Below are 27,283 nucleotides of genomic sequence, written 5' to 3'. Positions count from 1 at the left end.
CCCCACCCTGCTCCAGCGTCCTTGCTCCCAAAGGTGCCTTTTGCTGCTTTTCCTGGTTTTCCCCACCTAAGTTTCCTTTCCTTGTGAGGATCAACACCTCCTCTTTTTTTCCTGTATGGGCACTCCTCATCCAGCTTTGGCGCTGCCCTCCCAGCACATCTGGGATCCCCCCGCATTCCCCCCTCTGTCCCTCACGAAAAATCTCCTGACTGGTTCCCTTTCAGGAAAACACCTGTGCTTTCCATGTCTTCATGCACTCTTACCGGTATAGCTGGGGACCTAGAAAGGGCTGGAAAGAAAAGACTCAGAATGTTCAAATATAGGACATTAAATATTTAAACTATTTTCAAATTAGGTGCGTAGTCTAGCACTTCAAAGCTCAGAATAGTGCACATATTTTTCTTAAAGGAAGTGACTAACTTACTGAAGGCTTTGTTCTTTGCTGTCAAAAATAATATTTAAAAAGGGAGGGAAAAGAAAAAAGGAAAAAAGGAAAAAGGGAAAAAAAGAAAAAAGAAAAAGAGGAAAATTAAATGAAAAACTAATGGCCCACCAACCTTCCTGGCTTTGTTCATGGCTGTCTAAGTTAATAATTCTCAGTTCTTCCTGTGATCATCAACAGGAAAATCGAGGGGAATGAAATCAAGTGGGCAAGCTTTAGATGTTAAATTAAAGCAATCCTCCTGGGAAAGAACACTTTAAAAAAAAAAAAAAAAAAAAAAGGTAAAGCAACCATAAAAGCTTGCAGATAGTTACTACACCTGAGAAGTATTGAAGAAAAAGGATTTACCTATGCCTGGACATGCAGTTGCATTTATTCCATATGATTAAGAGTAAGCCCATGAATAAACACTTTTCTGAATTTTAGCCAGTAAAGGCAATTCTGCAAAATCATGAGCACTCTTCCACTGGTATGAACATGTCCATGAAGCTTTCAAACCGAACTTCCTGTTACCAGCATGCTTCTAAATGTCATACAGTCAATAGCATTTTGTTCAGAGTTGGTACTTTCTTAAACTGAACTGCATATTTACTAATTTAAAGAGTCAATTTCTAGTAATGCACTGCTTCAAAAAATGTCATTAAAAAATACCATCTCAGCAATCCATGAGCCAATGCAGGCGTAGCTGAAGATCTTGCAATACTGATAAAAATGATCAATAGTTAACTCATGTAAGCGCAGTTAAGTATTGGGAGACAGCAAATGTTGATCAAAACCTAAGAAGCAGGACTCAATCTTGTCCAGATAAGAGGAACAAGAATTTACTTGAATCCAAGACAGAAACTGCTGAATCATTCTGTAAAGGACTATGCATGCCTCAGAAAGAAAGGTGAAAAGTGCATTGTGATGAAGATACTGATATCCATCAGAAAGACCCCGGAGGAAAAAGAGGAGCCTTCCCCAGTGAGACCACCAGGGTACACCGCACGAGTGACACATACGCTAATGATATTAATGACTTCCGAGAACTAATTTGTATAACCCCTCCTATCCCTAGAAACCTGATGAATATTCATGAATCTGACCCCTAATATTGTGTTGTAGCAAGTGCCGTGTGTGTTTGGAGGAGCGATCCCCCACGCACCCAGTGCCGAATAAAGCAAATACCCGCTTCTCTGACTCTGTCTCTGCAGTGTCTCTTCGCCCCGTTTGGGGTGATTCAATACCCTCCTTTTATATGATCCGTGTCTTTCACTAGGACACGATGTCTGTGGTCAAGTTTAATCGCAGGTGCAGGTGGTTGGGTGAGGAGGGAGGGAAGGGCAGCAATTCTCCATCCCCCTCATGCCACCCAAGCCCCTTGGGGCATCATCTGGGGTAGACAGCAGGAAGGTACCTGCCCTACCTTCCTGCTGTCTACCCTGTGGCTTCAAGAGGAGAAGATGACATATTCATTTTAAAGCAAACAAACAAATAGTAATAAAAAACCCCCAACAAATCACAGAATTGGTCAGTACATAACAGCATTTTCTAGCAGATAATCAAGATGTGATTCATTTAACAGAAGGCAGGCATTTGCATCTGGTCATTGGCACTGGCTGGCTGAGTGGTCAGGGAGAGGAGGAAGAGGAGGAGGAGGAGGAGGAGGAAGCAACAGAAGCGTTTCTGTGCTGTAGTTCATATAAAATACAAAACTGAGATAGGTCAGCTCAAAAGCACTTTCAATATGCTTTTCCCCTGTCAACCACAAAAATCATGTCAAGGAGGCATGATCAGAGGTGGTTCTCTCAATTTCGATGTGGTGAAATTAATTTGTTGTGTGCTTTGCTTTTTTTCATTGTGATCAATGGGGCACAAATTTTCCTTTGATTCTTCCCTCTGCCTCACTACTTCTAAACACCTTTGTATGAACAACTGTGTTGGCACAGGCCTAGTTGCCCGTGACATACATTAAAAGCAAGCCAGCCTGCTGCACACACAAGAGAAACTTCAAGCTGAAGAGCAGGCATTTAAAACTGAACCTGACTATGAATGAACTTTGCAAAAAGCCAACACATCACACACACACAAAAAAACATGCTGAAGAATTGCAGCAATGCAGGATGGTGTATTTAAGGGATGTGTGTGGCATTTGGGAACATGGTTTAGTGGTGGGCTTGGCAGGGCTAATTTAACCATTGCACTTGATGGTCTTAGAGGTGTTTCCCAGCCTCAATGATTCCGTGATGCTCCACAGGCTTAACAGAAGAGCCCACCATGTCCCGGAGGGCAGCAGAACTCAGAGAGAAACTTCTTTGGAAGGGGTTTTTGGGGCAGGTCTGATATTGTACAGTGAACACACACAGAAAAACACAACTTTTGCCTCTACACAGAAAGCATGATTTTTTTTCAAATGAATGAATAAAAATATGGTTACAATAAATAAAAAAATAAAACAAACAAGGGCTACTACATCACATATGACACCAAACAGCTCCCTCTAACCAACAGAATCAGGAAGAACAAGCTATACATAACAAATCCTTGCCACATTATTCAATGAACTAACAAGAGTTCAGTGAGGAGAAGGAAAATAAATGGCTCTATGTACTCAAGGTAGCAACGCACAAATAGGCACAAAGGAGTGCACCAAAATATGCTGAAATTCTGTGCTTCCCTTTGTGGCACTTAATAAACACCTAGAGATCACACAAGTACTTCAAAAGTTAAAAATTCCCATGCAATTTTTACCAAAGGCATTAGAAGTATAAACTGTTAAGCATATAAAGATAACCTTTCCACCTGACTATCTACCTTAAATTACATAGTAAGTTTTATAAACTGTAATATACAATATCCCCTCTTAAAATTTAAAATAGTTCTAGCAAAATATCAAATATTATGAGGCACTCTGCTGTAATTAAGTCTTTTTTGAAATGCAAGTGAAAAAAATGTCCTCAGCACAAGATCAGTCACATTTCTGGCAATGCAGGGCTGCTTATCTTTCTCATTTCCATGTATTTTGATGCTTTAACATAACATTAACGCTGGAATATAATTTGGACACAACCTTCATGGCACAGTACATTTTTATTTCCCAACAAATGTTCTTCATTGGTGCATTCCCCGGGATTCTGCTTTTTGGCTGTGACCTACTCCGCGGCTTCTGAGTGACTTTGTTTTCCCATAGCTAGTTCACCACCAATTTTGTACTTGTCAGCATAATAATCAGAGTCAAAGCTCACAGACAGATCTGGAGGATTCACATAAACGTTTCCATTGTCTATTGTGACCTTATGAATCCTTTGTTTTACTCCTTTTGATTGCCACTTTGGTGTTAGTGATGGCTCCAGAGGATTTATTCCTTCATACAATCCTTCTCCTGTTTCCAAGGTAATTTTAAACTTATGCCAAGGACAAACAATACATGCTTGTCCATCGATATCCTGCAGGAAGAAGAAGAAAAGATAGCAAGTCATCTTCTAGGACAAAATGTATGTTTGGTAATTTGGCTGTATGACTGTCTGCTATTATGTGTATACGACTGGGTTTTTCAATATTATGTTCAGATAAAGGCATTAGAAAAAATCCATTAGAGCTTCCATATGACTCTATGCCTCTGCATTATTTTTATTTTGCTTACATACCTCTATTTCTCCTTGACGTAAAGGGCCTCCTTCATCTGAAACATGGCAGAACACCATATTAATTTATGTAGCACACTTCATGCTTAACTCTAGCAACACTGAGATCACACAGGCAAATATCTTACGGTAGCAGCGAGAGTCCAGAGCATGAAATTTCCCCTCATGGTAGAAAACAACAATTTCTCTGCCATCGACTTTGGCTGTTATTCTTTGGGACTTCTTTATGTCCTCTTCCTTGCCAATGAATATAAGGCCATCTGGCTCCGCCTCAGCTCCTCCTGCACTTGAGCTGTGCCGATCCACATCCTTAAAACACACAGTACAAACAAATGAAAAAGTCACTTATAAAGCAGTTCACATTTGGATTTCTGTGGGCAGAGGGAGAAAAAGTTTCAGTGAAAGACTATCAGTGTGCAGATGTAGAAAAGCACAAGAGCTTGGTGATAAAGTTCACTCAGCATGTTCTCTAACAGAACTATCAGGACAAGGAAAACCAGCTGTTGGAAACCTGATACCTGAGGCTGAGGCAAGATAAACTCTCAATCACTTTTCATTTACTCTGCACCTAAACCACCTTCACCCCTCAAAACCCATGTGCAAATAAATACAAGTATGGCAAATGTAAAATACTGTACAATTCAGGTACTCAATGGGTAGCATTTACATGCAAATCCGATACTCTTCACATAATATTATGGCTAGAAATATAAAGTGATTTAAGTCAATAAAAAATTATTCTGTGAAGGGGAGAAAATATTATTTATTAAGAAGCTGTATTCAGCCTGACATTTTTAGCAAATGTGCCTGCCTTTCCTTCCCTCCTCTTACATATTTCAAACATATAACGGACTCTCCCTCTCACAACAGAGAATATAAGCAGTTTTATCACAAAAGCAACCTTCCCATTAAATTTACTTACAATTAGCCACTGTGTTCCAGCTCTTCCTCAATTCCCAGTACAACCTCACTTCCTTAGAAAAATAAGGCTGAAACAGGTCTTTATAAACACAGAAAGGGGAACTGTGGGCTGGGTGGGGGGGATCTCTCTGTCTCCCTGGCTGCAGGGGTGTGCAGAGTCACAGAGAGCTGCACTGTACCTTTGGTCCACACCAGATTGCAACAGAGATGAGAAAGCAGATGAAGTAGTGGAGGCTGAGGATGATGAGGTCCAGCATCCCCTCTCTTCACGGTGTCTATCAGCACTGCCCTGCCTTGCTCCCATATGTCACAAGGTGCTTCGCAGCCCCTCTTTAAGTGCAAGCAGGAGGCAACGGGGCCAGCCCCAACAGCACCCTACAGCAGGACGTGTGGAGGCTCAGCGCGTCAGAAACCGGCTCTGCCAGGGCTGATAAGAACCGGGGACACGCTGGAGCTGGCCTGATAACAGAAGAGCAGAGCTTCCAATTCCTCCTGCTGCTCTCCTCACCGTGAGCCCACGCCAGTGCTGCCTGCTCCCAAAATCCTGCTCAGTCACAGGTTACGTGGCGTGTCCTCAGGATCAGCAACTGCGTGCTTCCTCATAAACCACTGCGCTGGGAAGACTGGTTTAAGTGACAGTGTGGCATTTCCAAGACCAGTTGTTAACTGATCTGCACATGACCAACTGCTAAGACCAACTCCCTGCTTTGCAGTTCAAGGAACTACCACCCAGTCTTACCCAGAAAGTGAAACGTCACTGCCAGACTCACAGGGCGATCCACTCAGGCATTTACACTTAGTCTTTTTAGGAGATAAGCAAACTAACCTCAGGAACCAGAGTAGGAAATCCCCAAATTTTGCCATCACGTTTTGGCTGACTCTCCCTATAAACTTTCCACATTGGCAAAGATACTAAAATACAGAAGTCTGTAGTTAAAAATGCTTTTATTAACACACCTCTAAAAACCCGTGTGTGTATAAATACATCTATAGAAACAGAAGCACACGCACACACAGGTATTTGTACACATACATGTGTATGTGTGTGTCCCAACCGGTATCAGAGTAACACTTGTCACCTAACCTCCAGCTCATTTAGCCATGACATTTTACGGTCAGCTTGGATTTTTCGCACATAAATTATCCAGGCTCCCATTCTGAAGCCTGACTGAGACCATCAGCTCATCGTGGACCCTGAATGGCTTAAACTGTGCAAGCAATCAGTAGCCAACAGCTTTCTTTCACAGCTGATACTTACACTCTTATCTACAAACAAGTGTGGACTAAGGACTACCTTGGCACATCAGGGGCCCTCCAAAAGAAAGCCCTCAAGGCAACTTTATTCCCTTAGATAAGCGGAAATGGGTCACATCAGCACCTCACAGTTTCCATGGCAGAATCCCGAGCTACCGGAGCAGCACCAAGTCGAGGAAGTGAGCACACTTCAGGCAGCAAGAGGAAAGGTTATTTCAACGCATATACACAGTAAGATAGCCTTCTAACAGCTTTTTTCAGATATTTTCTTAAAAGTTTGTCTGCTTTTAATATTTTCTGAGTCACAGAAGACAGCACGCATAGAGTTGTCCCTGCTGCCAAGTGCCACCTGGTGGGAACGACAAAGAGGTTTGAGAGCAGCGGAAGGGTTCCCTCTCCAGCTGGAAACAGAGCTGAATTTGTGAATTGTGGCAATTCCTTGCTGCACCCTGCTCTGAATAATTTTTGCTATTCTGGATAAAAGGAAAAATACCCCTGCTGCCGGGGCCGTGCGCGATCGCCCGCCGCTCTCCCCGGCTCTCCTTGGGGGGATGCTCCGCCGGGGTGGCACAGCCGACATGTGTATGTGTGTATACGCACACACACACACACACACACACATATGTATAGAGGTATATAAATACACACAAGCTTCCGCGGAGGCTCGGGTAGGGCCACCAGAGCAGCAGCAGCCCCGCTGCAGGTGGGAAGGGAGAGACAGAGGAGGGACCACTCACCCCGCGTCTTCAGCCGAACTGCCCCCGTCATCCCCTCGGAGCGGGCGCCGTCCTGCTGCTGATGCCCGTGTCTTTTATCTTAGCCTTGCCTGAGCTTGGGGCACGTGGTTTTTATTTTAATTTTTTTTTGCCCCCCCCCCCCCCCCCAATATTTTCATGTCAAGCTTAGAGAAGCAGATAAGATCAGCAGGATGGCAGTTGCTACACAAGTTGACTGGACTTTATTCCCGTTCAGAGCCTGAGTTTTTGTCATCCTTACAAAGCCTTACCAGTATTTTGGTCGTATTTGTGGATTTTGGGATACCTCATTCAGAAATAAAATTGTCCAGCCCAGGAAATTACTCTCTTTTTTTGTCGTGTTGGTGGTGGTGGTGTTTTTTTTGTGGTTGCTGCTGTTAAAACCCACTAGAACAGTGTAGATGTGACCATTTCATTTCAAGCAGGCTGGTGCAATCCTTGCATTAGTTAATTGATGAGCTGCACAGACTGCATAGGGGACTATAACAGGCACACTGCGATGGGATGGATATGTTTAAAACACCCCTGCTTATGGTAAAAGTCTTCTAAAACATTGTTATAGTTATTCCTGCCTGGCATGTTTTAAGGCAGAGCAGTGAAGGAATATTGCTCTGAGACTGTACCCTCCTCATTTAGCTCTGTTGTTTTTTATCAAGTTTTCCCTGCACTCACTGAACCAGTAGAGTTTTTCTTTTTTTTTGTCATTTTGACATTACAAATACAGCCAAACCTATACTTTTCTGTGATGTGAGAGTTCTGTTTCTGTGGGACCGGGCACAAGCAACGTGCAATGTTTACAGCTGGTTGTATATGTGTCATCAAAACCCTCAGCATGCTGATGACAGCTCATGCGTACGAAAATGATTGACAGACCAAAGCAGGTGACTTCGAAAGCTCAGTGGCTGTTTTTAAAGTAATAATGGTGAGGCCTAAACCAACCCCTCTGCTGACAAAAAGGAGCTGTAAAGAACGTCCCAAAGGGACCTCTGCCAGCTTCCCGATCTTGTGCAGGATCACATCTACTTTGGTACCATTCCTGACAAATATTTTGAACTTAATTCCAGTAGCAGAGTTTAGATAGCTTGGCAGGCTGTTTTCATGTTTAAACACTTGGAGGTTTTTTTTTTTTTCCTCCAAATTGCTCATCAGAACAGCCCTGCCTGAAAATCAAAATAATTTCTTTTTCCTGCTCTTGGTGGCAGCATTTTCCACAAAGTGAAGGCTTTGTCACTGCAGAGGACTTCTCAAGGTTGCTCTGACAGCTGATACCTAATACAATTCACAGGTCCCTTATTTATATTATTTTCCTTCAAGTGCTCTGATATGTTTATGCCCTTCTTAAAAGACAAAGTCACAAAGCAGAGACAATACCCTGAGCATTCACTGCAGTTAATAAAATAATTGCCTCTCGTGTCTTACAAACAGTACTCCTTTAAACCATACTCACAAGTCACTAATTTCCTTTTTCATCACATCATGTGGTTGGCTGATGCTGTTTCTGTTTCTGTAAAATTTCCAGGTATATAGTACTTTTTTCGAACTGTAAAAATGCAGCCTAAACAGTTTTTTGTTCACAGTTTTAGTGGTTTTCCCTTTCCCTTTTTTTTTTTTTTTTTAACTAATCCATTATTATTTTACCTGATTGATTTCAGATAATTTTTCCAGCTAATCAAGACTCCTTTGGATTTTAGCTTATCCTCAAGAGCACTGGTAGCTCTCCCAGTGTGCATTTTCTCATGCTGAACAAGCAAAAAATTGCACACTCCTGCATTCAATTACTTCCCAAAAAAATACTAAACAGCACTACATTGAATTCTAGCAGACCAATTATATTATTTTGGGAAAAAGCACAAAGTAAAACCCAAGAGATTTTTAAACTCATCATATATGTAAGTATTTGATATAAGTAGTTGGAAGACAAAGCTACTCAGATTTTATATCCTATTTTCGAGTGGACAACTGGTTCAAAATATTTGAGAAGAGACAAGCAGATAACTATTTTGTTCCACTTTTAGAAAACCAATGTAGAACAATACAGAAAAGCATTTTTCTCTGGATTTTACAGCTAGAAGTACAGTTTTACCTCCTGCTCCATGTTCTCTCCAGAAACTGCAGTTTACACGCTACAGTTTTGAAAGAGCAAGTTTTGCAGTCTGTATAGAAAAGAATGTTTTCCTCTTCAGTAGCTTGAAAGATCCCAGATAAACCTCCCACAGTGACTTCATCTAATGTTTAGTTTCACTAAGATTCATCTCCTACATGTTTTATCACAGGTCACTTCAGAAATTCCCTATTAACAGTGATTTCCATGTGTGTTTAGGTAATTTAATACCAGCCTTATTTCTTTGATTCTCTGTCTCATAATGAGGGCCTGCATACCCAAGGAAGTAAGAACTACATCCATTATTATATCTTATTATTATATTATGACGTATTATCATGCTTGCACAGATCAATGGTACATTTCCTATACAGAGTCTTTATCACATTTCTTCCACATGACCCTTCATAATGGAAGTTTCTTTGATAAGCTAATGAACCTGCCTCCCTTTCAGGTTTAATATTATTCCTGGATGCATTTGCACTATCATTTCTATAGTTGACTGTTAGGCATGACAGCTAGCAGAGATTATTTTTATCTAAACCACCTTTTTTTAACAACAAATAATTCTGTATCTAATCATTCCCTGTAGCTGTGTTGATGACAGTAACAGTAACAAGGAAATTGTTTTAAGCCCAGTGTCTCATAGAGCTGAAAAAAATATCACCTTCCACAAGAAAAAGATACATTCAAAAGATTCCTTCCAACTTCTGTACCAGTGAGGGAGTGTGCAAATCCTGAGGAATCCTGGTTTCCAGTCCTAGAGGGTTGGCAATTCCCCTCTGTGCCACAGAAGGCAGAGCCCAAAGCCTTCAGCCCAGATTAATGTACAGTCACCAAGGAGATGCTCAAGTCTGGCTCCCAATGAAGTGTGGAGGGGACCGAACAACCATAAAAAATGTCGAAAGGCAAGGACGCACCACAGGAAATCTGCTGTCATCACTTTTGTGTCATTTTTAGCATAAATATTAACAATTATTTCAACAGCAGCAAAACAGAACATCAGAACTCCTGACACTATATTCAGGGGGAAGGACTTTTGGCAGTGTCCACCTTATATATAATCAGTGGAAGTTTCTCCTTCCTGTGCCTACAACTCTACAGGAGCCCTTTGATTCTGTTAGGTACCTTTTTTTGTTGTTGTTTTTAAATAAAATGTGGAAGAGTAATTAAGTGTCTTTTAAATTATTTTATCATTCTAACATTGCTAAAAAGATAAGCTTCTTTATTCAAGAATCTCATATTAGAATGCAAGGAAATTTCTTTCAAATCAAGGAAAAAAAGTACTTTAAGTTCAGACCAATTTGCATTATCATTTTTATTTGTGAAGACCTTACTTCAAACTAGGAAGAATTCTGAATGCCCAATTAATTCTTTCTTCTAAACTGGCAATAATACTCTGCTAAGGAGGACTTCAAGAGCAACTTTACTGTTTAGTCTATGCAGAACAGCATTTCATCCATGCCCTAAAATTTTTCTCTCCTTCCAGCTCTGTTTTGCCAGTCTGTCCCTTTCACAACTATTTCCATAATTTCAGTCAACACTTGGTCCTCTTGTTAGTTTTTCAGTGAGTTCCTTAGTTAGTCCTTTAGTTCCTCTTGTACCTGCATCATGCCAGGTTTAACTGCAGTTACTTGGTCTCTGATTGCTTGTTGTGATTACTTTCCAGAGTGCTCTGCCTTCATCTTGCAAAAGCCTCACAAGTTATGCAGTTATTTGTCTCATAGACTGGGTAAGCAACATCTATATGATTTATTCCCAGGCCTTCTTTCCCCCCTCAAAGACCAGCCTATGAGCATTTTCTTTAAAAAATCAGAACAGTACCCACCCTGTAAGGCATCTGTCCCTGCACACACAGCATAATAAAATGCTTTCACTTTCCTCACTTTTTGCTCTGAGAACTCTCCTGTGCAATTCTTGGTGTACAATGAGTAATAATCTACTGGATGCACCTGTGCAACCACTTGGGCATTTTAATATCTTCAGAAGTTACCTAAAGGTAAGAAGAAATTACATCACTTAAGCAACTGAATTTAACTTATTTTTAAAAACCAACCAAACAAACCAAACAAAAAACCACCAGATGTGATTTAAAACCTTGTACCATAAATTTATAGTTTTTAATCTGTGGTCCAAGAAACACCAGGTGCTAATCTCTTTGGAGGCACTGCTACCTCCTCCATGTTTGCCCTCTACTTCCACTGGTACCAAGCTATTTTAAAAGATACCTGTAAAAATCAGCTGGAAACAAACTCTAGGATCCAGAAATGTGTGCTTTGCCAGCTCATGTCTTTTTTTAAGAGAGGTGTCACAGAATAATCTCCTGGAATTTTACTCTAGAGAAAGTACAGAAATACTGGCATAGCATCTCATTAACTGTAGCATAACTATAAACCATAAAAATTGGGCATTATGTGAGATTACAGAACAATGTGGAAATTCACTTAGTTTGGAAAGGTCTTCAGGACAGTGCAGGACAGGTCTTAACACCTTGATAAGAAGAATACATCAGACCAATTTTATAGTACTCTTCTATTTGTTTTTACAGGTGTCAATCCATTTAGTTATAAAGAAGTGTAAGATAATCCTGTTGTTTTTCTATGGTAATTCAGGGCTATGAAAGAAGCCACATGCCCTGACAAAGTGCCAGCTTGTGCAAAATGCAGAGGACCATCTGCTCAACAACACAAGGTTTCACAAGCATATTGTGTTGGTACTCTGTTCCGTATTACCTTCCCAGCAGACTTATAATTCAAGTTCTTCATCGATGCATTCAAAAGACAGATTGATCTTTGTCGTTTTCAAAACACTCTTACACTCCAGAAGAATCAGCAAACGGTCAGTAAATGGTGGCATTCATCAGTAAATGGTGGTTCACATACCAGGAATGTGTAAGTAGTGGTGGAAAGGACCTCAGCAACCTATGGAGTTTATGTATTTTAACTGGGTTAAGGATGACAAAAATTTAACTCTGTGACTTGAAAAAAAGGAATCCCAGCTTTCCAAGGCACATCTAACCTAGCAATTAGCACCTAGCAAGTTTTCTTTCATGTCCAAGCTAGATTTGCTTTTTGCAAATGTTTTCCCCCCATGCTCTCCCTATCCCCACAAACTTCTCACCATTCCTAGAAGAAAAGAACCCACAACCCGATTACAATGACATTCACATCTCTTAACCTTAATTTGTATATCCTTGTTTCCAAGTATTTCTGGTTTTATCGCACACAGAAAGTTTACAATTCTGCAGTGGAAAAGGTCATGATTTGCAAAAATTCCACTTTTTTTTTGTTATAAGTAAGCATAATTTTTTTTCAAAACTAATATTCAGTTCTTCAGCAGCAGAGAATGCTAATGCCTTTATGCAGTGAAAGCTGTTGTAAACCATTTGCATTTTTCTGGTAGATAGAAGCACCTGGAGAGACCACATGAGACAGAATAAAAAACATCTACTTCTTTGGAAGCATTATTTGTTAGCTTTTCATATAACAAGATTTTTCTGTGCTCTAGAAATGCTGAAAAGCTACAGTGGCACAGAAGAGGTTAAAAGAAAAGAGAGATTTCCATTGTGTCTTACTACTTCACATTGGAGGTTCGTATATTCACAATACATCTCAGACAGAATGATTACATAAAGCATCACTTACAACAAGCACCATACAGACTGTTCTAAACCATGAACTTCAGATCAAGACTGAAAAAAACAATTACAGCTATGTATAGCAACAATTTCCTTCTGTTTAATATCAGCAAAAAGCCTTCCTGGTACTGTGGGGCTTTAGGAGAACTTGAGGGGACAGGGTATAGGCAAAGAGGGGACATTTGAGCAGAGAACTCTGGTCCACATCTGCTTCTTCCCAGCTTCAGCCTCCCTCTCTCTTCTCCTCTGCCAACACTACCACATGTCTCCTCTCACTCCACCTCTGTCCTGAAGCAGAGATGTACTAAATATTGGAAGCATCCTTCCACCCCTGCTCAAAGAAAGCGTTTTGGTAGAAAAATTGTCCGTGTAGTACTTCACAAACTGACCATCCTCTGGGGGAAGTGCAGAGGGAGGTGCTGATCTCTTCTCCCTGGGATTCATGACAGGACCCATGGAAATGACTCAGAGATGTGTCAGGGCAGGTTCAGACTTCACATGAGGAAACATTTCTCTACCAGGAGGGAGGCCAAACACTGGAACAGGCTTCCTTGAGAGGCGTCAGTGTTCCAGAGGCATTTGGACAATGTCTTTAATGTGGCTTTAACTTTGTGTCATCCCTGAAGGGGTCAGGGAGCTGGAATTGATGACAGCTGTAGGTCCCTTTCAAATGAAATACTCTAGTCTAGTCTAGTCTAGTCCAGTCTAGTGTCTAGTCTCTAATCTCTAATTTCTTTCCTCTATTCTAATTTAACAGCAGACAATTTGCATGGAGGTGCTCAGGTCATTTTTCTTCCCCAGGCACCACCCTGTAGCAATCAAAGTCGAGTGCTAGTGTTTCAGCAGGCTGTACCTTTTCCTGCTGGAGAAGGTCAGGTTGAGTGTGAAGAGGGTAAGTGACAAACCAGCTCGGCTTGGCTGCTGTGACGGCAAGCAGAAATCACCCAGACAATGACAAATTTGTTCTCACATCACCTCCCTGTGCCTTTGCTTCCCCCTTTTACACTGAAGCCTGTGGGAGCACAGCAGGGGTTTGGCAGAGCCTTTGAGGAGTTGTTAGAACAGACGGGGCCAAGGGGAGCCTTGAACACCAGGACAAGCAGCAACCAACTGGCTTCTTTTTGTGACCATGAGATTTCCCCTATGGGATCTCTATGGTGATGATCACCCTCAGATTGATGGTGTCCCAAACGCAAGGGAATATGGTGGCTGATTATTGTGTAAAGTGTTGCAAAGCCCTTGGGAATAAAAAATTAAATAAATCAGACCAGGAAAAGTCTCTTCCCTGCTTGCCTAAGGTGAGTAATTTGAACGGAAGTGAGAAAAACATCATTTTTCCCATTATCAGCTCCACACAAGGTGGATAATGGGTTTGTTCTGGGCGTATGCTGGGGCTTTTAATAAAAGTCCTCCCAAATAACTCTCAGGCTGCTATTCAACTGCAAGAAATACTTATGATCATCCTCATTGTTTTTATTATTATTACACCACCAGCATTACCATCACAATTACCCATCAAAACATCCGATAGCTCAATTGTAGAAGATCCCAAAGGACACGACAGAAAGAAAAATCCAACTTCCAATTATCCTGTTGGAGCTGAAATGCTCTCATTATGATCAGGCCTGTTCTACGACACCTGAGAGACTGAACCCTTGTGAGAGATGCTGTCAGATAAACACTGGCAAAGCACTTGAAGGGAGGTGATTCTCCCACTGAAATCTGCAATGTTTTTTAAATAAGAAAATGCTTTTTTTTTTCCTTTCCTGTTTTTTTTTTTTTAATTCTGTATCTGTTTTTAAAATAACGATTTGAAACAAAAGCCATATTTAACATAATTGTCCTATATTAAACATTAGACATCGGTCAAAGCATTAGATGCATAAGTTTCTTTCTGTCTTCATCTTTTCCAGAATATAGATCAAACAATGTAAGTCTTTCTCTCCGTTCCTTACTCTGCTTTTGTTGTAGCTTAGGAGATATATTTCCAAATTTACACTTCAGGTTTTACTATTTGAATTTTCTGTAATAATCTGTGAGAGTACAAATCCCCCCCATCAAAAATTAAGTAGAGCAAACATGAAAAATTTACAGTCTGTGTTGCTATTGCTTCCATCACACACATTTCCCCAGGGGCAGGCACTCATCCAAGTGAGAATTTACAAAGGATACTGCACAGAATTTGACTTCGTAAGGTCTCGTAGAGAACCCAGAAAACAGTTAAGCACACTAAAATTTTGCTCCACAGTAGGAAATAGTTCTTGTAAATTACTGAAATGTTTTAAGATTACAGTTACAATGACACTGTTTCCAATATTTTAACCTTACAGCAGTAGCACTTCACTACCTCACTAACCACCCTTCCATCACTCTTTATTTCATAGTTAAGGTAATTTTCTTTACCCTTTATTGCAGCTGGTGGAGGGGGGTCAGTGGCTCCGACCCAGGAAGAGGTGACCGGTCCAGGGAGATGGTCCCGAAAGGAATCGCCTTCCCGAGATCCGGTGTCTTCCCTCAGCTGCTGGCAGGAGGGCCCTTGCAGAGGCTGTCAGCTCTTTAGTGATACCAGCTCGTGATTCCAGCTCAGCTCTGCAGGGCAGCCTCCAGGCCAAACCAGACCGGAGAGAAACGAGAAGGCTCGTGTGGCTGGTTCCGCACGAAGGTAGCTTTATTGTGGGTCCCCTCCGGCGAAGGGGAGAGCCAGGGACGAGAACCCTCTCTGAGCCACAGGGGCCCATAGGGCTTGCTTTTATAGGGATACAGGGGATCAGTAAAGGACCAATGGGTTACAGAGGATCTGGGATGGGTACAGGCCAATGGGTTACGAAGAAATCTGCATAGAGTCTCCTAAAGGATTGTGGGTCTGTCTTTTCTCACCATGACCAAAGTGGTTGCCTTTCCAGGGAGTCCTGCTGGGCGATTGTGAAATCTCTTATCTCAGCAGAGATCCTTCCAGGGCAGTGGCTGGGCATACCCCACAACCCTTTAGAGTTCATACTAACGAATGCACTCAGTGGAAAAAATTGCCTCCATTTGCTTTTTGACAGCAAATGTTCTTGGACAACATAGCATTGTAGAGAAAATAATTTCATTTAGCATCAATAGAGCTAACCATGGCATCCCAGCAGCTGGAATCAGCTGGTACCCAAGTTTGCCAAAAGACTAATGGCCTGATGTGGTACACAACTATAAATGGCAACTGGAACAAGCAGTCAGTAGGACAAGCTGGAAATAAAGCTGTCATCTGCAGGAGGAACTTGGAAAAGGGACTTGGAGCTAAAACATCTTGTGAGAAAGTACACAACTGACACATCATCCTGTCAACTACATGCTCACGAGTTTCTCCAACACAGATATGCTTTGTTTGAACGACTGTACACCGCTGTTACTGGGTAGGCAACATGTCTATGCAGTGAAAGTAGCTTCTTGAACAGCCTGAGAATATGAAAAATCTGCAGCCTATGTCTGGAGACCCACTCTCCAAGAACCGTGTAGGACTTCATGGTTTTGAGGGACCTGAGGCAGTACCCTAATTCTGAGCAGCACTAGCAAGCACATGTCATCCAGGAACTCAAGCTGCATTGCAAGCAGAGCCTGCCATCACTTGGTTAACCTCAAGAAAATTTAGGAGCTGAATTGCCAACCAGCACTTCCCACCAGCAAGCACTGTGAGAAGCACAGACCCTGATGTGACACAGCAGCAGAAAGTGGGTTGCTCAAGACACAGGTCACTGCACTGGAGGCCAGACACAGCCCAATCTTCTTCCCTGAAAAGGAAAACTTTGTCCTGCTTGTCTAAACAGGTGAGAGGCTTCCACAGGGTGCACCATCCACCACTAAGGCAGGCACACTTACAAGTGAAAGCCCAGACCTTTGAACAGCCCCCAGGAGTTGAAGCATTTTATTTTTCCAGAAAAAACTGGTAGTTTCAACAGCATCCAACACTTCCTGTTCTCTACCAGTAATATAATCAAAATGGTTAATCTGTCTTTGAAATAATACCATGGAGTTTATGTTGGATTCCACAGTAAGGAAGGCTCGGGTGAGGCAGAGAAACCGAGGCTTTCCCTTTCCTATGAGTAAAGCAGGTCCAGTACCCTGGGTGAACAGAGAGAAGAGTGGGGGAGAAATGGTAAAAGATTTGCTGTCTTTAGCTGTTCACAAGGGGATATACTAAGTATTTGGAAATGAAAAAAATCTTCTCTACCTGTCTTGATAGGCGTTGGATTTATTGATAAAAATTTATGAATAAATCACTTCATTCATAATAAAGTAATAAAGCTACTAGAAATTCATAAAAGCATAGCTACTGGTTCCTGTATCCTTTTAGCTGGGTGTATCTGGAACTGTAGTGGTTTTTATAATTAATAAAAGCCTGGGTCAATCAATATGTGAGGCTCAACATCCTAACTCAGTCAAATTTTTCATCTGTGATTACAGGAATTGTCCATCCCATCCCTAACGTTCTTGGGACACACCACGGCAAGAATAACAGCATTTACCGACCTTCCTTTCCCTGCTGCTTTCCAAGCCGACGGAAGAGGGTTCGTCCCGCACAGCGTCTCTGTTCCAGGAGCGGCTGCCGTGCCCCTCTGCGGGTACCTCACCCGACCGCGGGTGCAGCGGTGCCTGACCGCTGCCAAGCGTCTGATGCAAGGGCGGAGCACATTCCCGGGAACGAAGCCGAGTTCGGTTTGGAACTCAAGGGTACCAAACCCCCGCGGGAAGCCCTCGCGGCCACATCCTCGCTGCCACAACCTTGGCGGTCCCCGCCGCGATTCCTCGCTCCCCGCCGGGACGCGGGCGCTCCCCGGGCGCTTATCAGGAGCCACAGGCGGCCAGCAAGGAGCCCCGTGTCCCCGGACTACAGCTCCCAGCGTGTCCCGGGGCGACGCGAACTACATCTCCCGCCGTGCCCGGGCGGGTGCTGTTGCGGTGTCCCTTGTCGCGGTGGGTGACAGTGCGGCTCAGGCTGGACAGGGGCCACGGCGGGGTGCGCTTGTGATGGCCGAGGCGTCTGTGCCTTCTTGGGACGCAAATTTCCCTCCAGGAGCTGCTGATCAATGTACGTTGGAGAGATTTTTCCCAATATTTTTAGGGCTCCGAGGGAACAGTTCAAATTCGCTCTCCTCATTTTCCCTTTCATTACTATTGATCTACTAATTTGTCTTTGATTTATCACTGGGCCCTTCTGCTACTCTTTATCTTTTGCGTTTCAGCTGCTGAAAGGTTTTTTTTTCTTCTTCAGCTCGTCGCTTTTCCTGTCTCTTTCAATGCCGACGCTGCCACTGTGATTTCTCAGCCCATTTAGGCAGTTTTGACCGTGGTGTTTCTCAGGCTCATTTGAGGCAAAATAGTTAGATATACACCAAAACAGAGCATGGTTATTATGACAGAGTTCAAAAGTGTGAATGCCTCTTTGGTGTGTCCTTAAATACCTACACTTTTTTGCTCCCTGGCTGCATTTGGAAGTGGGGTTTGCCTTAAGTGTGTGTGAAGGGAGAGGAGCACCATGGGGCACCAACAGACTGGCCATGGAAAAGGCTGGCAGGAAACCCCTGGTCCCCAGGATTCACTCCATCACGTCCTGTGTAAAATGCCTCTTGAACACAGTTCACTGCTTAGCAATTCCTCTTTAAAAAGAGGCTACGTGCAGGGTGTCTTCCTAACTGATGTGCCTGTCCTATAACACATCTTCCCTTATTTAAATTTATCCTAAGCCTTAACAAAGCTTTCATTCTGGGGTGACTATTTTGTATCATTTAGCTGCTTGGAATACTGACTGAATCCTACGTTGGAGCTAAACTTAAGCACTTTTAAACCATATTATTGTTTTCCAGCAGTTCTTGGTGTGTCTGTATTTTGGGATTTTTAACTGTGTTTAAAATACTCTCTGTGCAATTATAGTAGGATATAAACAATATTTTGAGTTAACTATATCTTTTTATAAGAACTGATTTTATGTCATTTTTACTTGGTATCCATAATGTCAAATAAGGCAGTGGGGACAACATTAAAGAGATGACTGGAGATGCCATACGAAATAAAGAATTTAAGGAAGCCTCAAAACACTGCAAGATAATTATTTTATTATAGTAATATTTCATTATAATTATATCATAATTAATAATTATATATGATATAATTATATACAATACAATAGCATATATTGTATAATTATATCATATTGTATTACAATTAATATAATTATTTTAATATAGTAATAATTTTTGCACGTTTTGTTTGTTGTTCCTACCCTTACAGCTGTAAAGTAATGCAGAGTGTGGAGTACCTTATTGACATAATGGTTGAAATCAGCTTTCAGGTTTCATTTTCATAACTTCATTGATCATTCATGTCCGTTGACCACAGGTGAACTTTTATGCCCCTTCCTTTTGCATTTGTTTATATGTGGTGGTAAGAATATGAAGTGTAGAATGATCATGTTAAAAATCCATTTCTAATCTAGACCTCAGAGACGGGCTTAGATTGTTGAGCTCCAGGTATGATTACTGACAGAACAGTCCAGATATTAAACATTTTCTGTCAGGAAAAGCTGAATTTATGATTTTTTTCTCAAGAATTGCTTATCTTCTAGTGTTACCTGTTTGCATAGTTTCACTAAACTATAAAGACAGAATGCAAGCCATAGATATATAAGATACATTTCATTCATTATTTCACTTAAAACTGTGTAATTTTAGGCAGTCTTGAAGTAAGACAAAAATATCTACCATTCTTGATTATTCATTGACCCAGCAGCTGCTGGTTTAGAGCAACCTGATCAGGCCAAAAGAGAGTATAAGAAGGGTATTGATCTTGAACCAAACCAGTTATTGTCTGTTATGGTCCAGATCCACTTTTTCTCTCCCTGAAAAGTGTAAATACAGAGTTGAATACAGGAACAAAGTAGAGGTGAGACTTGGATCATGTTTTCTCGAGGCCCTTAGTTCTGTGGTAGCTTCAAAGAAGCTGAGGTTTGTGTTACTTTTGTGCCCAATGTAAAACCATGGTGAACTTTAGTTTCAGTGTATTTAAGTTTGTATTTATTGTTTAGACTAGATAGCAGTGAAGCTTACAAGGGAAAACATGAATTGAAACGAATACAGGCAATTCGTCCATGCTTGGAAATTTCTCTGCTTGTAGCTGAAGAAATACTTGACAATGCTTCTCTACTTTAACTAGTTTGTCTAGTTGATCTTGTTTTATCTTATTTTTCCAGCTTTCAGCATGAAGTGGATTGTTACTGAATTTTGCTCTTGTTCCTTAAAAGCAATACATTTATAACAGCCATGTGCTGGTGCATGACAGCCTGTTGCAGTATACGGTTAACACATTCATTTGTGTGTCATTTGGAGATTTATGACACATAAGGTTGCATATTAAGTCTGTCTCTGGTAGCAACAACCTCTGTTTTTCTAAGGGGCTTAGTATTTTCAATATAAATACCTTTTTAAAATTGTAATTGTTGGTGCCTGATTTAAAGGTGCCTGATACTGAAATTCCCCAGTTTTGCATTTATATTCTGCCTTTTTGTTACTCTACAAAACAGTATGATGCTAGGATCTAGGTCTTTCATGGCATGACAATGTGCTTTGTATATTGTTTGATGTGCAGGCAGGATTATGTAATATATACAGGTTTCACACAGTTGTTGGTAATTAGCTCAGGAAGTGAGGAAAGTTTTCACTTAAAATAAGAGGACTCAGAAGGCTGTGCAGAAGTATCAAGGTAGATTCTGCTCAGTGATTACTACACTTGACTTCATAGAAGGTAATGGAATAATTTTTGTCGACAGAATTTGTTCTCATGATACCTAACCTTTAACACTAAATCTTGCCTTTTTTTTTTTTTTAATAGTAAGGTGATGATCAAATTCCTATGAGAAGTCCAACCATCCAACGAAACAGATGTCAAAGGAGACTTAGCAGACCAAAAGCTCTTGGAACTCTATGAAAAGCAAAGGATATTGAACACCAAAGTTCACTCTTAGGATTTATAATTCAGTGGATGCCTTTGCTGATACACTGATTAGGCATTATTTTTAAAAAGGCCTTGTCACACTGGTGTGTCAAGATGCTGTAACTGTATAAGGTTTCTTGTTCCTGTCCATTTCAATAGGGCAAATACTGGAATAATTGTGCTTGAGGTTAGTAGTTAAGAGAGTTCTGTTATCCTCTGTCCTCTGACTAAAGTCAGTGCCTTTAAGCATTTAGGTCTGCTGGTTCATTGTCTGCATTAATTAGTAGGCTTGCTAGAATATATGTCATCCTATTCATAGAGGTACAGTTCTAAACAAATCTGACTCTCAGTTACCACTGTAACTGACTGGAGCGTTCGATTTGTTTCCTTAATTTTACTTTTTTTCAGAAAGAAGAGCAAAACCTCTTGAAGCATTTTTTTTTCTTTTTAGTCAGTTAGAGCAGCAATGAGCAAAACTTTTAGGGTAATCAGTAGTATTTTTTTGGCAGTTGAACCTACTAATAATTATTGGTTAGAAATTGAAAGCCATTTTTGTATTTTCTGGAAAACTTAGCGTGTTTGTGTGTGGTTTTCTTCCTCTTTTGTAGTAGTGACAAGTAGAAATTATGTATGTACGAAGCTTGTGGAAGTATATCAACAAGAAAAGAAATACTTAGAGGTAGGTTGAGTACTTTAGTATCTCTCTTCTAAGAAGAATGTATTTTTTATCAGAACTACCTGGTTTTCATCACAGAATCCCCATTTTTTTGTGCCACAGACCACTTAAGATCTCCTCACGGACCACAACGAGGAAGAATTGATTTTAGCTATAGTCCTTTCTTTGCCACTGTGTAAGATTTGGACAATCCATTAAACTGACAGAACAGGACAAAGAATGTTATTCCACAGAGAGGGTGCAACATCATGCTTTTTAATTCCTAGAAGTCAAGCATGGTCCCAAGTGCACATTTACATGCAGTGTGTGTGAGTCAGGTGTCCTTTGCCCCACTTGGCAAGTTCTAGGAGCCCTCACAGGTCTGGTGATTCTTTCCTCAGCTGACCCTGAAGCTTCATCCCAGAAGGGAAGGTGGGATTCCTACACAACCTGAACTCAATTGCCTGTGCTTTGTGTACTGCAGTTCCACGCAGATGATGAGGACAGGCAAAGCTGCCACAGGGCAACGCTAGCTTTGACCCACCCAGCAATCCCCAAGTCCCTGCCAGCACGGCCTTGCAGAAATAATCATTTTACCACGAGGTGGAGCTGTTAACTGCAGTTAATGAGTGTAGTGGTTTGGTCCAAAATACTCATTACTGTTTATCTGCTGTGAGATAAGAATTAGGAGAAATGCAAAACAGGCACCAAACTTGAAAGAATATAAAGAAGTTTATTAACAGACCTAAAAGAAGAAAAAAAATTATACCACCTTCAGAACTCTCCTCCTCCCCCCACCTTCCTCCCTTCTCCCACTGACAATGTAAAAAGACAACCCTTAAGATGTTCAGTCTGTTTACCACTTCCATAATAACCTTGTTCAGTCCATTTAGAGAGAGAAGTCTCTTCTTGCTCATGCTATGAAAACATTATCACAACGAGACAGCCGCCCACTTCCAAATATTGTTCAGTCCATTTAGGAAGAGGAGTCTCTCTGCCTGCGTGTGAGTCCTTTCCCCCGACTTGCAGCTTTTCCCGCAACTGCTTTTGAGGGTCCACTCTTGAAGTTTTTTGGGGTACAATTTTAAGGTTGAGCCGTTCAGAAACAAAAACAGAGGCCCTTCTCCTTCCCTGGGAGCAAAGGGTCTTCATCATCTTCATCTTTAGGACTATCTCTGGGAGCATCTCTAGGAACTGAGGTTTTCTCCTTTCCCATTTGGAGCAAAAGTCCTCATCTGGTTCATCTCTACGGACTGAGGTTTTCTCCTTTCCCCTTTGGAGCAAAAGTCCTCATCTGGTTCATCTCTCCCTGTCCAAACTTCTCATGAAATTACAGCTGCGTCAGCATCTGCCTATCTCAGCGCAGGTCCTTTTGCTCACGAGTTGAACACTCCACCCCCCATATCTTCATGAAATTACAACAGGATACTCTGATATATCATAGCTTCACAACAGAATTTCAGCTTTAAGCATCTCCTCTCTCTCTTCCCTCAGGTTTTCAGCTCTTCACAGCAATAAAAGGGTTAATCTCACCTCGGCCTTGCAGCTTTGCAGCTGGAATGTTGAATTTTTCTTATCGCAGTGGAGAGGGGGGAGAGCCGAGCCGCTCCGGCTGCCCACGGCAAGGCAGTGGGGGGGGTTCCACAGCTGGAACAGGTCCATGGCTCCAGGATGGCCGTGGCCCGGCCCGGCCTGGCCCAGGCAGGGCCTGGCCGGGCCCGCTGGCCCCCACACGGGGCCCGCAGCCACCTGTCCCAGCGCCGGAAACGAGAGAGAGCTTGGAGGGGGAGTTTGCCTATTCTTAAATGTGGATCACAGAGGTGATCACAACTTTAAGTGGCTTAGAGAATTGTCCATATTCAAACTGGCCAGCTGATAGGTTCTATCAGTTCCCAGAGGAAACTGTAAGCACCCCTTAGCAAGGACGTCCCTTCCGGGACTATGCTTGCTAACCTATGACAATGAGGGTCCTGTTTCCGCTTTTTCAGTTTGTTGATCTTTTCCACACCGGAATTTCAGTATGGGCTGCTGCTGCTCTCCTCTTTCTGTTCATAGTGCTGGAGAACAAATAAAGCTTTCATTTTTTCTTCAAAAAATTTTATCCGAGGGCTGTCTGGGTCTGCTTTTACTTTTGATTTCATGCAAGAGCCAGAGTTGGAATTTGTACTCTTGAGGTCACCTCCTTATGTACTGCAAGGTGGACAGGTCCCACACAATGCCCTGGGATTTGTTATGGCTTCAGCTGGAAAGCAGGAAAATATGGCTTATTATTTTAAATGATAATTCATTGTCCAGCTGAATGTTGACAGTAGTTAGAAAAAATGCATCAGACTTCCAGTTCTTTAAAGAGTGATAGAGTGGTTAATTTGACCCTATTGACAGGTGGCTGAAACACATCAGAAACTCACAAAAATGAAACACGAGGAAGGTGCAGAAAAAGCAGAGTGTCATCATCTTTGAAAGGAGACGCTCGGGTTACTGAAAGAGAGGACGCGGAACCATGTTAATAAGACTTGACAACAGTGTTTCTGACTACTACTCATCTAGATACATATATAGGTACAGTGTAGCAAGACTTGAAACGGAGAGTTAGAAGTGTTGATAATCCTGTGGCTATTTGCTCATTAAGGCTCATTGGCGCTAAACTTCTCAGGGAAACTGGGTGATTTGACCGTCTGCCCTCCCCTGCTGTGCCGTCTCTGTGCCCTCTGGCCATGCTGGGGTCCGTGCTGGCAGCGGGCCCGGGCCGAGCAGCGCTTTCAGCCCCAGGTCCCGGCTGGCCGCAGCTGACGGGAGCGGCGGGAACCGCCGGTGGCACCGGGCACCGTCCCCCTCAGGGGCCGCGGGGCTCAAGGCACCGGGGAGCCGCCGAAGGGCTGGGAAGGCGGAGGGCACCGGGGCTGCCGCAGGGACAGCGCCGCCCAAGGCCCCGCGCTGCTGAGCTGCTGCTGGTGCCTACGGCACTGAGAGGACGGTGAGGCGGTGGGGGCTGAGGGGAAGCAGCGGAGCTCTGCGGGAGCTGAGGGCGATGGTGGGGGCTGAGAGGACAGGGAAAAGGCACGGGCTGAGAGGGCTGGCGGGGCTCAGGGCACCCCGGACACTAAGGGCGATGGCAGTACTGGGGGGTCGATGGGCTTGGAGGGTCTGAAGGGACTGGGGGGCTGCGGGTGTGCTGAGGCTGTGGCGGGGCTGAGGGCACGCTGCAAGTGACTCAGCATTCCCTTTGCTTCCCACATCTGCGTCTGCTCTGCGTTTCCAGAAGGGCAGCTCTGTGCAGGACGAAGCCACCCCGGGGAGAAATGGGGGCCAGGGGGAAACGGACCGGGCACGTTCTCTTTGTATCTTGTCCTTGCCGTGCCTGGATATGGTTACGTCTCTGTCTGTCTTGAGCTCTATTTCAGTACATATCAAATTGTGTAGTGATACTGCTCTATGTCCTACATTATAGGGGTATGGAAGTGCCGATGGGTACTTTGGTATTTGTACAATTATAGATTGGTGCCTGCTATGTATAACCATTTTTATATAGAAGTCAATATATTTACAGACCACAGATGGTTATGTTCATTTATGTATGAATTTCTATGTAAACCTGTGTCATGCTGTAGAGTTTTGTTCTAGCCCTGTGGGTGTTTAGAGAGTGCACTGGATGTTTCTGTCTTTCTCTGCATACCTGGATCTGTATGGGTGCCCCTTTGGAACCTGTCAAGGCATTTGTCCATGTGAACTGAAAGTGATCTTTGTATCTTGCTATGGAGTCAGCAAAGATGTAACCACCTAGACTAAGCTTGTAAGAGAACCTGTTGATTGTACTGAAGAGGCACGGGCAGAGCAAGCTGGAATTAATCTCCTTTTTCAGCTCCGGCTGGCTTTGGTGCACTTCTCTCTAGGCAGTGCCGCTGTAGCAGTGGGCAATCAGTGAAACATTGAAACTGAAAGGGGTGTTGACCTGTGTCATGGGGAGCAATGAGCAGATTTCCGCCTTAGCATCCAGTAGGGTTTGGGCAAGGAGTGGTGATGGGGGCTGGGGGAAAATAGGCAGGAACACCCTGCCCATCCCCCAGTTGTGTAAAGGTGAGGGAAGAAAGTGTCCAAGGGTTTGGGTAGGCAGCAGAGCCACACTGCATTCAGGGAGAAGGCGCTGCAGGGGCCTGCTAAGGAAAGCTCCAATTGCCATTGGGAAAGTGGGCAAAGGAAAGGAAGCCCCAGTGCAAGAGGGCATCTCGCTTCTTTCAGGACAGCCCAACCCAAAGTGCTCTGTGCTTCTAGGCCTTTCCTGTGTCCTGTTTTCAGCTTTGAGCATGGGGAAATCACCTGCCCATCAAGAGGCACCCTTGACTTTTAGCCTTGGCCTCCAGAGCCGGAGGCAGCCTCCTGCCGCCAGGTGAGCGCTGTGAATGCAGCAAATGTGGTGCCTGAGAAGGTCGGCTACGGGCTCTCCAGCAGTGGAGGGCAGAGCACAAGCCCGTCTGACGCACACGTGCCGTCAGCACTCGGAAGAGATGGGACATCCTAATGCAAACTGGGAGCCTTTGGACAGCCTTGACTTGCACTTAGGCGAATGCAAAGGAGCAGCGCTGGATGGATCGTGGGCAAAAGTGATGTGGCTTTTCCCCCTGAGCTGTGCAGGCCTTGGGGAGAGGTTGCCTGGTTGCAAGGTGCAGGCCAGCCCACCCTGTGCTGTCCTCTGCGGGTGCTGTTGCCAGTGAGTGGTGTGGCTGATGGGCTGAGTTCTTGCCTTCTAGCCCCTAGAATCAAGAGCCAAACAAGACAGAGATGATCCAAAGCAGTTCCTGTTTCCTGACGCTCCTCCAGGTGCACTTCTGGCCAAGTGCACACGTGACACAAGGCTTTGACACTTGGACGAGTTTGGCAAAGTAGCGTCATTGACAAGAATGCCCAAGTACAAGTCCAGCTAATGAAGTCATTCCCCCTCTTGCTTCGGAGCCTGACTGAAGGCCCCCCTTGCTTCTAGCCCCTCACTGGGTATGTCTAAATACATGGGACAGTGAGATGGCCTTGATTCACCCAAGCAGCAAGATTCCAGCGATTGCAGGAATGTGTTTGTACACACATGTGTGTAATGGGGTAGGAGAAGTACTGCAGTTAGCTAAGAAACTCTAAACTGAGACAACAATCATCTACAAGCTACAACTAGATGAGAACTAAATCAAACCAAAACTTTTCTGGCATCAGAGTGTTCCCTCAGACAGTGGGCAGAGGGCACGCAAGTGGCGGGGGAGGTTGGTGCTGCTGCCGTGCAGAGGGACCATGAGGGGCTGGAGAAGGGGGCAGGCAGGAAGCTGCTGCAGCTGAAGGGGCAGCACAAGAGGCGAGTGCTGCAGCTGGGGATTCTGAGGAGGAGGAAGAAGCTATTGCAGCAGTCGAGGCTGGGGAAGAAGCAGCTGTAAAAGCAACTGCCTCTGGAGCCCTTGGGGCTGTCCTGGGCTGATTTTATGGTGATGCTTTACTCCCTCACTGCCTGCTTTATGCCCAGAGAACAGCTGCTGTAGCTTTCAGACGGACCCGGGGCTGGGGCGGAGAGCCTCGGGCTCCTGTGCGGGCTCTGTTCCATCTCTCTCTCTCCGGGTGCTCCGCACCAGGACGCTGCATTGTTCCTTTTGGTGGATTGCTTTGGTTTTTTGCTCGCGTGAAGCAAAAAAGATTTTTTCCTCTCCCTTCCCCTACCCTGGAGGCTGTACCGGGAATCCTCTCAGTGTTTGTTTGGACTTTTTCCGTGAAATGTTTTGGCTTGCCTTGTTTATTTTTCTTTTTGGCCCGTCCGGGGAGCCGCTGGGACCGCCCTGAAGGGGGAGAGCTCGGAAGAGCTGAACCAACATGAGGAAAGGACTTCGCCGGTGGCGAAGCAAAAAACAGGGTGGGAGCTGCAGGCACAAACGGTGGTGTGGGCTTTGGCCGCGGGCACTGGCCGG

The 27,283-nt window shown here is 43.5% G+C and overlaps 2 protein-coding genes across 2 annotated transcripts; one reads left to right on the top strand and one right to left on the bottom strand.

Annotated features, from left to right (window-relative positions):
- Positions 1 to 793: 793 nt before the first annotated feature.
- Positions 794 to 6,760, bottom strand: RFESD (Rieske Fe-S domain containing). The gene is made up of 4 exons (XM_042021490.1): positions 5,166 to 6,760; positions 4,194 to 4,374; positions 4,069 to 4,103; positions 794 to 3,867 (listed from the first exon to the last, which is right to left on the bottom strand). The coding sequence occupies exons 1-4, from the start codon at positions 5,241 to 5,243 to the stop codon at positions 3,574 to 3,576; spliced, it is 588 nt and encodes a 195-aa protein (XP_041877424.1). The 5' UTR covers positions 5,244 to 6,760; the 3' UTR covers positions 794 to 3,573.
- Positions 6,761 to 15,846: 9,086 nt separating this feature from the next.
- LOC121661367 lies at positions 15,847 to 27,283 on the top strand. The gene is made up of 4 exons (XM_042021500.1): positions 15,847 to 16,029; positions 17,174 to 17,798; positions 21,304 to 21,374; positions 23,733 to 27,283. The coding sequence occupies exons 1-4, from the start codon at positions 15,847 to 15,849 to the stop codon at positions 23,808 to 23,810; spliced, it is 957 nt and encodes a 318-aa protein (XP_041877434.1). The 3' UTR covers positions 23,811 to 27,283.

Source organism: Corvus kubaryi, unplaced genomic scaffold, assembly GCF_017639235.1.
Source record: "Corvus kubaryi isolate FWS band 111438036 unplaced genomic scaffold, C.kubaryi_AGA036_p1.0 37148, whole genome shotgun sequence".
NCBI lineage: Eukaryota > Metazoa > Chordata > Aves > Passeriformes > Corvidae > Corvus > Corvus kubaryi.
The sequence above is the reverse complement of the archived record's forward strand: the minus strand, read 5'-3'. Positions and strand labels throughout refer to the sequence as shown.